General features: G+C 35.9%; 1 protein-coding gene across 2 annotated transcripts in view; it reads right to left on the bottom strand.

The window, feature by feature from the left end:
• azin1a (antizyme inhibitor 1a) overlaps positions 1–15,000 on the bottom strand; it is a 23,996-nt gene that overhangs the window by 7,016 nt on the left and 1,980 nt on the right. For both annotated transcript variants that reach the window (XM_056474761.1, XM_056474760.1), the window contains exons 2-9: positions 11,381–11,502; positions 8,380–8,549; positions 5,281–5,454; positions 4,967–5,139; positions 4,069–4,206; positions 3,291–3,372; positions 3,058–3,132; positions 1–100 (exon numbers count right to left, since the gene is read on the bottom strand). The exon at positions 1–100 is cut by the window's left edge and continues 66 nt beyond it. In XM_056474761.1, the coding sequence (XP_056330736.1) occupies positions 1–100; positions 3,058–3,132; positions 3,291–3,372; positions 4,069–4,206; positions 4,967–5,139; positions 5,281–5,454; positions 8,380–8,487 (850 nt within the window). In that variant the 5' untranslated portion in view covers positions 8,488–8,549; positions 11,381–11,502. The remainder of the gene's footprint in view (positions 101–3,057; positions 3,133–3,290; positions 3,373–4,068; positions 4,207–4,966; positions 5,140–5,280; positions 5,455–8,379; positions 8,550–11,380; positions 11,503–15,000) is intronic.

The raw sequence follows: 15,000 nt of genomic DNA, 5'->3' as shown, positions 1-15,000 counted from the left end.
AGGCAGAAGACACGTAATAAGCTCCAGGTTCAGCAATGATTGACAAGCCAGTCGACCGAGGAAAATACATGTCCAGCATGGGTTTCAGCATCTGGTTAACCTGTAAAAAAACAACAACACTTTAGGCTTGGGGGGGGGGGGGGGGGGGGGGGGAAGTAATTGCAAATGCAAAAAAAAAAAAGTATGTAAGCTTTTGACTCTTCCCAGCAAGCATTAATTGTTTTTAAAAGAAGTCTAATAATACATGTCTAATAGCAGGGCTGGGTCATATTGGGAAAAAATTATCACGATATCATGCTTGATATCATTCGGTATCAATAACTATGTTTTAACAATACATTTAGGATTATTAGGATTTTAACCACTTTTATTTTATCAACATTACTCAGGCAGATAGTTTTAATAGTCAACCAAAAATATTTAAACAATATCTGATCTCTTTATAATAAAATAAATATAAGTGTAAAGACTCTTAAACTTGATAGATAAATACAAAAATTAAATGTTACAGTGTGCACAATGGTGAAGGTAGATCAACGTCTGTAAGGTGTGAATAATAATGATACAGTAAACCTCAAACTCTGTAAACAAAACAAATGATGATTATCAAATCTGAGCTGTCAAGTAAAGGAACCAGCCATCATTATTCAAATACATCCTGCGGCATTACAGATTTTGAAGTTTGATCTGTAACTCCGCCCACTATCCGTTCACCCAAATAAACAGTAGACAGACTGGTCTTCCTCTCAAGAAACCTGTAAAGAACAGCTTATCAACATGCTTTATGTTTGCACGATGGTCAACAAAGTGTTGTTTTGTTTAGTTTTGACTGCTGTAAATTTGCTTAACTTTTTGAGTTGACTGATGTTATGTTTACATTGGTTAAATTGGTTATTTTCTTACTATATATTCAGAACAGAAATACTTAATGTTGAATTCAAATTGTACAATATTTACTTTGATATTTCATTCAAATCTTCTGCAACAATATTTAACTTGTGAATTTGTTTTACATTCATTTACACCTTGTTGACCAATTTATGTATGGCAAGGCCATTAAAAATACAATGTTCCTTAAAAAGATGGTATTTCAAGTTACTTATAAAGAGAATGTTACTTCAGTCATGTTGTTGTAATGTTTTATGGCCCGTTTCCACTGAGTGGTACGGTACGCTTTTATGGCCGTTTCCACTGTCAAAAAGCGTACCGAACCGTACCACTTTTTTGGCACCTATTGGTTTAAAGAGATACGTCATTCGCTTACGCAACAAGCCAGAATAAAAACAAAAAACCGCCATGTTTGAAAAACACAGCGAGAGATTACAGCGGAATTATAAATACATATAATAACGAGCCATGGTCGATCTGGGCTCAAACAAACCTTGTCGTCGTCTTTATGAACAGCCACAAAGCCAAGAAGAAGAGCAGATTTACCCTGTGCCCCATAGTTTTTTACGAGCCAGTCTGAGGCGCGAGCGGTTTTGCTTTCTTGCTAGCGCTCGCCGCGCGTCTAACATTATATCTGAAATAACAAACTTCTTGAGCTGATGATAATAACCTGTGCTTGATTGTTGATGTGCTTTTGAAACCCGATCCTGTCAGACACTGACAAACGCGAGAGTGAAGCGTGAAGAAACAAAGGAGAAGCCAGAAAAAAGGAGCACATTATTATTCAGCAAACATGAACAAAATGCCATGTATAACTCACTTATTATCTTCACCTTTTGGACTAATATGAACCGGGAATGAGGGAATTACTGTCTAACAGAGGCTACATGTGCAGCTGAAGATTACAGACACAGATGAGAGGTTTACACTGACTGTAGGCTAGATTTTGTGTTGTTTTGAACCTAAATACGGACGAAATGTCTGCTGTGTGTAGTTCTTCTGTAGTTGGTAACATATCGGAGACTGTAAGGGGCTGTATGTGTTTATATATGTTCATTTATTTAGTTATTTAATATAATTACAGACGTTACAGTAGGCTGTTTCACACTGTCATTGATCTGCATTTATAATCAACTCATGTTCATTGAAAAGTTAGTAATAAACATTTCTACACAAGTATTTTTGTGTATGAAGCATCTGTGTTGTGAGAAGAGCTTCTCATATGATATGTAAGTGACCCGTACAGCTTTATTGTAGACATTTCCTCGAGCGAGAATGACGTAGACTGAAAGTTTCTATCATACACCACGCCCACCAAAAGGGTACCCTTGGTAGTGGAAACGCAAGCCTGATAAAGGTGACCCGTACCAAACCGAACCGTACCAGTCAGTGGAAACGAGCCATTAAGTTGACGAGTTACACAAAAAAATGAAATCGTTAATCGGTCAAACTTATAAAAACCTAGTTTTTTTTTTTTTGCCATATCGCCCAGCCTTATCTCAAAGGTGAAAACCCCTTAAAAACTAAAAAAATATTACAAAATATAAACATTAGCTGAGCTGTTTACAGTGTAATGCTGGGTCCGCTCTAAACATGGAGTATCACATCACTGGCTTTAGTTTACTCTGAAAATGTTTTTCCACATCAAGTGAATTAGCGCAGAAGATGCAACTGAAAAGAATTCTGCATGTTCGCAGCAAATGCATTGTGCATTTTGCTTCATTTGCTCCACTTGGCAGAAATTAATCTATGTTTGTGCATTTGCATTGATTTAGTAGGTAATCTAATGACAAGAATAGCTAATTTCAGTCTCTTTTTTTGTCAATCTGACAACCTATGTGTGCGTCATTTTAAGGAGAGGCTGGCAGGTAAAAAAACCCCTCTGGACTGCAATACCTAATTCCACCACTAGTAATTCAATCCTACATACTACACCAGGCATGGGCAAACTTGATCCTCGAGGGCCGGTGTCCCTGCAGAGTTTTGCTCCAACACTAATCAAACACACCTGAACACCCTAATTAGTGTCTTTAAGATCACTAGAAAGCTACAAGCAGGTGTGTTTGATTAGGGTTGGTGCAAAACTATGCAGGGACACCGGCCATCCAGGATCGAGTTTGCCCATCCCTGTACTACACTTTAAAAAAAATGTACAGCAGAATACAATACCTTGTCTAATTGTTCCTCACTTCCATCAAAACCACCTCCAATGTCCAGAATATTCATCTCAAAGCCCAGCTCCTCCTAAGATCAGTAATTTACAACACATTATTGCAGTGAAACATATTGACATTTTAATTAACAAAGCTCATTTCTCTAGACTCAGCAGGAAAGCTCATGATTTAAAAGACTTTTAGTAGGAAGAATCCGATCAGAAATTGGATGGACGAGCAGTGACTCACCCCCATATCAAAGACACAGCGGGCCTCAGAAACAGCACGAGAGAACGCTTCTGCTTCCTGACAGCAGCTGGGAATGTTGAATCTGTGAAATCAACAGCATAAACTTAAAACACAACTCTTTTACTTCTTTCATAGATGTCCTTGGCTTAACTGTGCATGACTGTGAAAGCCTATTGATGAGAAAAAAAAATAAACGCTGACATCATTTGTTTACACTCTTGCTTTAAAAAGGAAAAATCTGTTATTAATTACTCATCCTCATGTCGTTCCAATTCTCTGAGTTCTTCATTCATCTTCAGGACACAGATTAAGATATTTGTATATATGTATGTATGTGTTTGTGTATATATATATATATATATATATATATATATATATATATATATATATATATATATATATATATATATATATATATATATATATATATATATACACACACATACATATACATACATACATACATACATACATACATACATACATACATACATACATACACAATTGAAAGTATCACACACCAGACGCGCACATTGGCCGACTTGCAGCGTTGGTGTGTGTACCCTGATAGAAACCTACGTTTAGAATTCTACAATGCATGGCACTGCGTGTCACTTTTGGTGTGCGACCTGCTTTACGTTCTTGTCGCAGCACCAGTGGCACTGGAATTAGGCACAGAAATTCATATGCTGATTTGGTCCGGTGCATACCAGTTACAAAGGTATTATGGCACCGGGTTTCAGTACCCAACCCCAGTAATGACTACAGTTAGACTCACTTGACTCCAGTGACGTGCAGATGAAGTTCTCCAGCAGCACACTCCAGCAGACGCCTGCAGTCCTTCAGTGTAGAGCCGAACGGTATGGCCATCTCCTCTTTCTCACAGCAGCTCTCAGACGTCAACAGCAGCAACACCCTAGTCCACAAAACAAGAAGATGAGGCAGGGGTTAAGATAAAAATAAAATGCAGAATTGTGAATACAGCTTATCATTATGTTTGAGATGTCATCAAGAAAAAACAAACAAACAAACAAACAAACAGCAATAATGTACAGAAATGAAAAACTAAATCCCTAGCTGCCCTTGCCTGGAAGAATTTCAAGCATCTTCAAAATATGCCTATGATATTAGTTCACAGCAAGTTGCAATTTGAGGGAATATACAAATATATAACCGCTAAAAACACTTACCTATAGGATATTCACCATAGTTTCAGGCTTATTTATGTATTTAGTTATGTTTTAATGCCATATAAGTAGCATTAGCTATATTAACATTAACGCTTGTGCTAAATATTCAATATATAAATTATAATGATAACTGTTAATGATAATCTCAATCACTCATTGTAAAAAATAAATAAATAAACAGCAACAACAACATGGTAATATTAATAATATTTTTAAAATATATAACATAAATTTGACTCAGTTACCTACAACATAGCAGTAAATAGTACACAAAAATAAATAAATTGATCAATGAATGAATTAAAATTAAATAAACAACAATAAATAAGAAAATAAAAATAAATAATAAAAAATAAATCTAAAATAAAACATTAAAAATCACCTGTCGAATTATAATATATAAAATACTGAAAGATTTTAATGAATATTACTAACATTCATTTCTCCACACATAACCCAAACGTTTATTTAGACAGCAGAACTCACTTTGCTTTAGGATGGCATCGTGCAATCTTCCTCATCTCTGCCTCATTATCACAAACCAGGAGCGGGATGTTGTGTTTGGCTGCATATTTGATATGAGAGAGCTGTTTGCATGTGCCGCCCAGAATAATGTCCTGAGACGGGACACCAAAGCCCTTCACCAAGTCCAGCTCATGCTGAAAGACGAGCACACAAGACAAAACAGATGAAGGCACGAACAGACATTTTAAAAATAGGTTTCAATGAGAGACAAACAGACAACAGGACCCATTTTTAGAGTCTTGTTTCAACGAGATATTTTATTGGTTTTTATTCACCTTGTTTGAACAAATGAAGCCAGTTCCAAGAGCAGCCAGGAGTTCAACAACTACAGGGCTGCTGTTGCTCTTAACGGTGTAGAAAGGCCGAATTTGGTCCATTTTATTTCTCCAGCGAACCTGCTGCTGCACGATCACCCCCAGATCAGCAGCAAAAAAAGCACTCTTCAGTGCCTAAAAAACAACAAATATCATACTTCAGAATTGAGCTGTGCACTATGATATACACTACCTGACAAAAGTCTTGTGACCTATGCAAGCTTTAGGAACAACAAATATTAACTTGACTTCTAGTTGATCGTTTGGTATCAGAATGGCTCATATAAAAGGCAAAACCTCTAGATTATGCTAATTTGACCACAATAATGAATATGATCATGTCTTGATTTATAATAATTTCATTAGGACAGTAAGGTCTGACTTTGCTTAGACAAAAGTATCGTCACTGAACCTTCAATAATGTCCAGTATAGAATATGTGGTCATGCTGCAGTGGAAACAGAATGAATATTGTGTCTGACTCCATCTTGAGCTTGGAGGACTGCATCCATACATCTCTGCAATGACTCAAATCACTGATTAATAAAGTCATCTGGAATGGCAAAGAAAGCCTTCTTGCAGGACTCCCAGAGTTCATCAAGATTCTTTAGATTCATCTATAACGCCTCCACCATCTTACCCCTGACATGCTCAATAATATTCATGTCTGGTGAGTGGGCTGGCCAATCCTGGAGCACCTTGACCTTCTTTGCTTTCAGGAGCTTTGATGTGGAGGCTGAAGTATGAGGAGCGCTATCCTGCTGAAGAACTTGCCCTCTCCTGTGGTTTGTAATGTAATGGGCAGCACAAATGTCTTGATACCTCAGGCTGTTGATGTTGATCATCCACTCTGCAGATCTCTCGCACGCCCCCATACTGAATATAACCCCAAACCATGATTTCTCCTTCACCATCTTGACTGATTTCTGTGAGAACCTCGGGTCCATGCCGGTTCCAGTAGGTCTGCAGTAGTATTTGTGATGATTGGGATGCAGTTCAACAGATGATTGACTGGAAAATCGACCTTCTGCCACTTTTCCAAATGATCAACTAGAAGTCAAGCTATTATATGTTGCTCTTACAACTGGGATTAACATAATTTCACCAGATGATTTAACTTTATTTTCCATTGATAGGGTATGCATCTGCATTAAACTACATCAACTAATTACAAGCATCAATTAATTCAATAGGACAAAGATACAAATGAAATAAACATTGCTTCATGTTTTCCGTAAACATTCCATAAGTCTAACATTATTGAGATATTTAAAAGAACACATGTATATAGTAGTCAGAATTTAAAGCCTGTCATCAAAGTTGTCCTAAAACTATTGAGCAACACATTCTTGTCGAATTTTTGACCATTTTTTCGATCCACTTCGAATTTTGACTACAATTGACCCTTCGCTAAGCCACATCCAAAAACCATCCACCCATCAATCGTGACTTAGCAACCGTAGCTACGCGCAGGGGCTCTGTCAAGCTTTCGAGCGAGGGAAACAGGCCAAAGCGTTGTGCATATGGATTGTGCAAATCTGACACCCGGTCTCCTAAAAGTTTGGACAGGATGGTGGAATTTTTCCCTTTTCAAAACCTAAAACCCAAGAGGAGAAATGCCAGCGTGGATCAAGCTCTGTGAGGGGTGCTAAAGGAGCGGAGATAAGTTGGTTTTGTTTTGATATTACTGACACATTCAGTGATAGACCGTCGGCAATAACTCACACACCTCTTCCTCTAAACAGATCTGAACTGTGTTTCTTACAAAAACACAAAGCTGGTTGCCCAGCTGTCTTTTTCTTTTTTTCCACTCGATATTATGAGCACTGCTCCACCATAGTAACGTTAGTCATACTAATAGCAAATAGGTCATCATGAGTTATTGATCAGGAAAATATGAATCTCCGAATCCATTGCTAACTTTACTGAACTTCATATTTCTATCTGTATCAAGCTACGAATATTTGAAATTACAAATCAACAGAACAAAACAGAGATCTGATCACAAACTGAGCACTTGCGATCAATATACTTCACCCTCAGCTGTTTTTCAGTCATTTATAAAGAGCACACAAACATACTGACAGCTATAGGTAACTTACTGTACATTGTTATGGGTCAATGATGCTAATATTCGGCACAATTTCCCCTTTCTGGCTGTTCTTTCTATGAATGAACAATGTAGAAGCACTGTCCATGCGTGTTTCCTGGTCGGTTAGTAGCGCTAGATTTCATTGCACAACATTACTCTATCAGGCTTTTTGGCTTAAAATAGAGAAATCACGGTCTAATCAGTTATATTAGATTATTTTTAAACTTCACCTCTCCTGCTGTGCATGAACTGAGATGTTGAATGGTCAGCGTATGAGATGGCTAGGCTAAGCTAGCTTCAATTTTGATTGAATTATTCTCTAATCAGTTGCCTATTATGTCGTGAATATACCCCTGTAATGCATACTGCAGTCCCTTTTTTGTCTGGCTTTCTCGGAAATCTCACCTGTTCGCCAAAAATGACTGATTATATCCCTGGGAATGTCTGACACCGGCGCATACACATTGTAAAAGATGTGCCAGGCACGAAAGCTTGACAGGCGTAGAAACAGTAACTAAGGAGGGCGGGGCTTAGCGAGGAGTCAATTAATCTTCTTTGAAACTACAAATTTGACAATTTCTTGTGGTCAAATGATCTAAATTCGCTTGATATCTTATATGCCCACAAGCCTTTCAGTCTATAGAAATGTGAGAGTTGCAAACTTAAAAGTACAATGTTTACATATCGCATTTTATTTCGCTTTTTAATGTTGAAACTTGAAATAAAACGAGGAAAAAAACATCACATAAACGAGCGCATTTTTGAGTATACACTTAAAAACTGTAAATAAAAATAGTTCTTTCCCTGTGGTTGACTTATATAAGCTACAAACTGACTGAATCTACAGATAAGGTAAAATATTGTGATATACGTCATTATTGTGGTGTGAAATTGTCATAATCGTCCATGTTTCAGCACAAAGAGAAAAGGTCCAAACTACATCACAGCAGAAAGTCCTGCTATACTTACAAAAGTCTGATCATAGATGTGTTTATCGATCACATCTCGCAGAGCTGCGCTTCCCTCCAGCAGCTCAACAGAATAATGCAGCTCATCCAGAGATCCCTTCATACTCATCCGTGATCTGATGGTCACCTAGAAAGGGGAGCCCTCAGAGCTCTTGGGTCCTAGTGATATCACTGCCAACACCAGACAGACAGATGATTTTCCATGTTATTAGAAGACAACAAAATGTACACTATACATTGAATATTTATATGTTTGTGCATGTAGAACTAACGTCTCACATCAAAGAGATGATTTGACAATCAAAAAATTTGTGTTTACATATATACACACACACATTAAACAGGGTTTCTGCAGATATCATATTGTCAAATTTAAGACTTTTTAAGACCATTAAGTATTAAATTTAAGACCTATATCACAATATGCAAAAATCAAAAAATTTGTGGTAAAATAAATGTATTTAAATTGAACAGTGCTAAAGACAGGTTAGACGCACCATTGAACTACAGAGAAAACAAACAAACAAACATCTTAATGCTGATTTATACTTTCACCTGGCGTCACATCACGCACATCACGAAACGGACGAGGCTTTTATACTTGACGCGTTCACAACTGAGATATTCTTTTAATGACAGGGGGTGGTCAAAAGAAACAGAGTAAAATCAGACGGATAAACAGAGAAGAAGAAAGTTTCCGTGACTAGATCATGTCATTAATATCATTGAAGATTTTTTAACAAATTATTTTTTATTATTTTTATTATTTATTACATTGATTATAAAGATTTTTATAACTATTCAAGATTTTTTAAATCAAACTTTTCACTTGCTTTTGTTAATATCTCAGACAGTTCTACCTATTAAAGTTAAATATTAATGACAACAGAAAATGTGTTGCTCTACAATTATATTTTTTTTATCAAGGCAAGAATAAAATACAAAAAAATAATAATAATAAAATAAGTACACTTACTAAAAACACTGACCTTTTTTTTTTATTTAGCCCACTCAACAATTCACACATTACTTTCTGGCTAGTTTCTGTCCTCTACTTATAAGCTAAAAAGGCAATAACGGTCCAACATTCCTGACTATTATCACCTATAATGCCCAGAAATTGGGAATCAATATATTATAAACTGATAGGTTCATTTATTCCTTTCCAGTTATCAAATAAATCATTTGTCACTTAATTTTAGTTTGTAACTTGTAAATTGTTTTAAATTCAAAGTTGTAATATTTACATCAGTGTAAAACCTATCATGACTGGTGGAAAAACATTTACTGCAATATTAAAATCCCCTGGGTCTCCACTTTTGGCATGGCCTCTTTTTTTTTGTTTGTTTTAACAAACATATCCCTCAGGTTTTTCCAAACTTTTACAAAAACTTTCCTCCTTTCCCACAGCTGTTACAATTTCTAGCCAGGAATTATTGGTCATCTGGTTCTCCCTATGATCACACATGGACGGATAATAAAGATGTGTGTACAGGCGTACCTGTTTCAGACAAAATCTCTTCAAAGTGTTTCATATTCAACTCAAATCAAACGCGCCGCATAAACTGTTAACCCGAGTCTCAAAACATTTAGTGAGCTCCACCAGCCGAAATCATGTCGCGTGCACCCAAAGCGAACCTCTGCAAAAACAACGATGACATCACATTTGCCGCGCGCACAGAGTTCAATTACAGATAGCTGATTGGCTGTTGCATGTTTGTCTCATTTGTAGTTGTAATACCGCATATTACAATTGGACTAGTGAAATAAAGAACTACAACACCACTAAACCAGGCAGCAACAACAAAAAAGAATTTAAATCAGCATTAGATGTAGCGTTACATGGACATCGGAAAAATAAGACCTGAGCAAAACTATTTAAGACCTAGAAAAGCGAATTTAAGACCTTTTAAGGCCTAAAATTTCCATTTTTAGATTTGAGACTTTTTAAGACCCTGCGGAAACCTTGATTTATATACAAATGTGTTATAAATATTTTTATGTACAGGATTTTTGTAAAAATCTTGTGCAATCATGTAATAACGAAGTTTGTGTGTATTAGGGCTGCAAAAATAGAGACTTCTCACGATTTGGGTTGGTTTTAGATCACAGTTTTGATACGATTCAATATATAATATGTTCAATAAAAAAAGAATAAACCTGAAAAACTGCAATATAAATATATGTTTATTGAACCGTGGAGGTCCTACTGAATATTATACAGCGTATTTCCAATTGTGGTAATGGACTTAATCATTTCAAAACAATGAAACTGGCCTAGACAAAACTGAACCAAATTGAGTAACAAGGGAAATTTTGTCCATGTATATGCATATGTATGCATGCATGTATCTAGCTGTATTTATATATATATATATATATATATATATATATATATATATATATATATATATATATATATATATATATATATATATATTGATGTCAATACATTTGCTTTTTAAAAGTCTGAAAGAGTGATTAAACAGCATGATTTCAAGTAAAATGTCATTGCAGCCATAAATAGCTAGACTTACATTATCTATATTATTATTATTTATCATCATTATTACTATTTGCTTTTATTATTATATTATGAGGATGTTTGAATGACCAAGTGCCATAGATAAACAGATTTCCTTAAGAAACATCTAGCAGTTTGACATTTAGCAGGATCAATGCGTTGATCAATGATTCATGATGCTACTGTTGCTCAGGGACTCCAACTGTGAACTGCAGCTTTATTTTATTCCAGGTTATCTAGTGTGCATGAACAGGTAAGACACATTTACTGACACCAAATCAGGCTTGAAATCACAGCAGAAAGACTCGATCAATGCTCACAGCAGGACAGAAGAGTCACTGACCTTGGAAATCCATTCTCAAAGCAGGTCTAAGAACAGCTCGATACTGATTCTGAGCAAAATCTGAATTTCTTGTTTGCACTTTATGCTAGTATACGCTAAAACACCGTAAGTGAGGATACAGTAATGTGAACTTACAGGAACAGGCCAGAAGTCGACCTCTCCAGCTATCAGCTAGGATCCCAAGGGGGCTCCGCGTTGAAATCAAACTGCTCACGGTACACAGAAGTCCCTAAGCTGTTCTCGTAGTTCACGTACACCTGCAAAAATAAATAATAAAACAGGGAACGTGGTTTACCAAATGTGGAATACCAAAAACAATCAACGTGACAGAAGTAAATTACAATTGGCATGGTTTTACACAAATAATAACGAGTATAACAAACATAAAAGCTTTAGATTGGAATATTATTATAAGTCCTGGGCTATAATTAATTAATATGGATCAAAAATAAAAGTTTGTATTTACATGGTATATGTGTGTGTATATTTATCAAGTATACATTAATATACATATACTGGTACAACCCTTCCTACTCCCCAAGAACTGTACTTATCCAGAGCGAGCAGAAGGGCTGCCAAAATCACTCTGGACCCCTCACACCCAGCACACTGCCTCTTTGAACTTTTACCTTCTGGTCGACGCTACAGAGCACTGCGCACCAGAACAGCCCGACATCGGAACAGTTTCTTCCCTCAGGCAATCCATCTCATGAACACTTGATGATAATAATTGTGGAACCAACATCACTACTTGCTATACACTTTTATACACATATACACTTATTTAACAACACACTTTACATGCCAATTTGCACATATAACAGCTGCACATATAACGTTGTATATAGTAATAAACATGTACATACACTTGTCAATCTGTATATTTGCACTCACTACTTACTTCTATATTTTTTTAAATATATTTATCATCTGTTTTTTGTCCTGTCTCTGTAATGCTGTTGCACTGTAGAAGCTCTGTCACCAAAACAAATTCCTCGTATGTGTGAACATACCTGGCAATAAAGCTCTTTCTGATTCTGATTCTGATTCCTGAAAACATTTTCTTTTTCTTGGTGCAGTTTTGTTTTTATGCATGTGCATTTACTTGAATATACATTTACATAATACACATATACAAACTTTTGTTTTGGATGCTATTATCTATATTAATCATTGCCCGACACTGAAAACATGCATACATGCATGCATATACACATTTTACTGTCTCTATCAAAATTATTTTTATAAAAGCAATTTTATATAGAAAGAATTTCAAAGCAGACAATCGCTTTTAATCTTTCAAAGAAAATTAGTAAAATAAAAAAATACATGCTCAACATGTGTGTATTACAAAATAATGCTCCACTGTCATCAAGTGTTAAAACGTTTAATAAAAAAATGAAACAATAGGAGCCGTTATTATAAACTATACCAACAAATAAGTGATGATACTAAATTAAATAAGATGAAAAATGATTTGGAAAATTTATGTCAAATGGGTGAAACCAATATTTTTAAGGATGGGGTGAAAGATAAAGATTTAAAAAACACAATTAATTATGTAGGACTACAGTGTGATACTTAAACACAGTCTTTGAACACGTCATCATTGCATTGTTCTAAACATGTTTGACAGGATTACTGTTACACTGAATCACAACAAAGTGAATTCCTGTAAATCACAGCAAAAATGCGCGAGTCCTTTTTCTGCCCCAATTTTTTTTAAACTTTAAATTAATGACACATGGTATTTAGGGATGGCTGACGTGAAACTGACGTTTCGACACAGTGTCGAGATCCAGAAGCGCAAGTGTTTCGAAACACCGTACCGAAGCATGATCTGAAACACCCAGGTCACGTGACTAAAGTGTTTCGAAACACCTGGTCACGTGACTAAAGCGATTCAAAGCATCGATCAGTTCAGAAGCGTTTCGAGACTTGGAGAATCTGCATTTGACTGATAGGGTCAAGCTTTTGTTTTTGTCACGTTTGGCTTAGTGGACCATGTGTGTGCATGTTGACGCAGGCTTCATATTACTTTTGGGTTCGAATCCCGACTTGTACAAATACTCAAAAATCGTGATTTTATGTATTTTAATCATGTTACTGTTTATGGTGTAGTCTAGATATGATACAGCTGCTGATACGCCATCAATTTAACATCATTTTTGTAACTGTAAAACAATAATTAATATTGTACAGTACTGTGATGGTTGGGTTTAGAGTTGTGGTAGACGTTAATAAAATACAATAAATGGGAAATTTAATGAATAATATAAATAATTCTTGTTAACTTCTGTCCACAACTGTATCTGATCTAGCAACAACCCTGTTTTATGACTGAAACAAGCTATATTTATTCACAAAGTGTTTATTCGGATGTCAGACCAATGTTGAAACAAAACGATACACAAACAAACCACCTCAAACTGATATTAAAGCATTTCAAAATAACTGTATCAGCCTGGATTCGAACCAACAATCTCCGCATGGAAGTCAGGAACCCTAACCACTCCACTATTTCACTTGAGGATTCGATCTTACAGCGTGGGGTTTCATACCTCAATTTGCTCAACTGTTCTTTGCTGAAGCTGTTCCAGTGCAATACATTAAAAATGACCACTAGGCGTCACTGTAGAGTGGGGTTTCGAAACGTTTCGAAGCTTCGACACATTTGCTTAAACTGTTTTAGTGTTTCACGAAGCCTCGCTTTGCCCACCACTAATGGTATTAGACTATCTATTTATAAATTTTTCTATATACATCAGAATTATTAGCCCCCCTGAATTATTAGCCCCCGTTTATTTTTCCCCCCAATTTCTGTTTAACGCAAAGGTTTTTTTCAACACGTATCTAAACATAATGAACCGCCAACAATTCCATCATACTTTCAACCCAGTACTGGGAAACACCCATCCACACACACTCAAACTACAGCCAATTTAGTTTATCCAATTCACATATAGCGCATGTCTTTGGACTGTGGGGGAAACCGGAGCCCCCGGAGGAAACCCACGCCAACACGAGGAGAACATGCAAACTCCACACAGAAATGTCAACTGGCCCAGCCGGGACTCAAATCAGCAGACTTCTTGCTGTGACGCGACAGTGCTAACCGCTGAGCCACCATGCCACCTCCATGAAACTAATAAAATTAAAATAATAAATGGATACTTCCAGTCCTGGAAGCTGATTGGTTGATAAGGCATTGTGAATGACTGGAACGAGTTATAAACAGTTATGATGTCAAACATATAGTCAGTATATCACTGCACAACACTGAGTGAGATTATTAGTCTCAGCTTGCATGTATAAAATATTTAAGTGCAGGATTTGAATGAATTTGCTTAAAATAATGTGGTTAACGCACATTTTTTGGCTTAATATTTTGAAAATGTATTAACCATGTTGGTAATTATGGTTTCTTAACACAATAGTTTTAATAACTCATTTCTAATAACTGATTTATTTTCTCTTTGCCATGATGACAGTAAATAATATTAGACTAGATATTCTTCAAGATACTAGTATTCAGCTTAAAGTGACATTTAAAGACGTAACTAGGGTAATTAGGTTAAGACAGGTTAGGGTAATTAGGCAAGTTAATGTATAACGATGGTTTGTTCTGTAGACTATCTGAAAAAATATAGCTTAAAGGGGTTAATAATATTGACCTTAAAATGATTTTTAAAAAATTAAAAACTGCTTTTATTCTAGCCAAAATAAAACAAATGAAACTTTCTCCAGAAGAAAAA

Source organism: Danio aesculapii, chromosome 16 (genome assembly GCF_903798145.1).
Source record: "Danio aesculapii chromosome 16, fDanAes4.1, whole genome shotgun sequence".
Classification (NCBI taxonomy): domain Eukaryota; kingdom Metazoa; phylum Chordata; class Actinopteri; order Cypriniformes; family Danionidae; genus Danio; species Danio aesculapii.
This window is presented reverse-complemented; position numbering and strand designations above follow the sequence as displayed.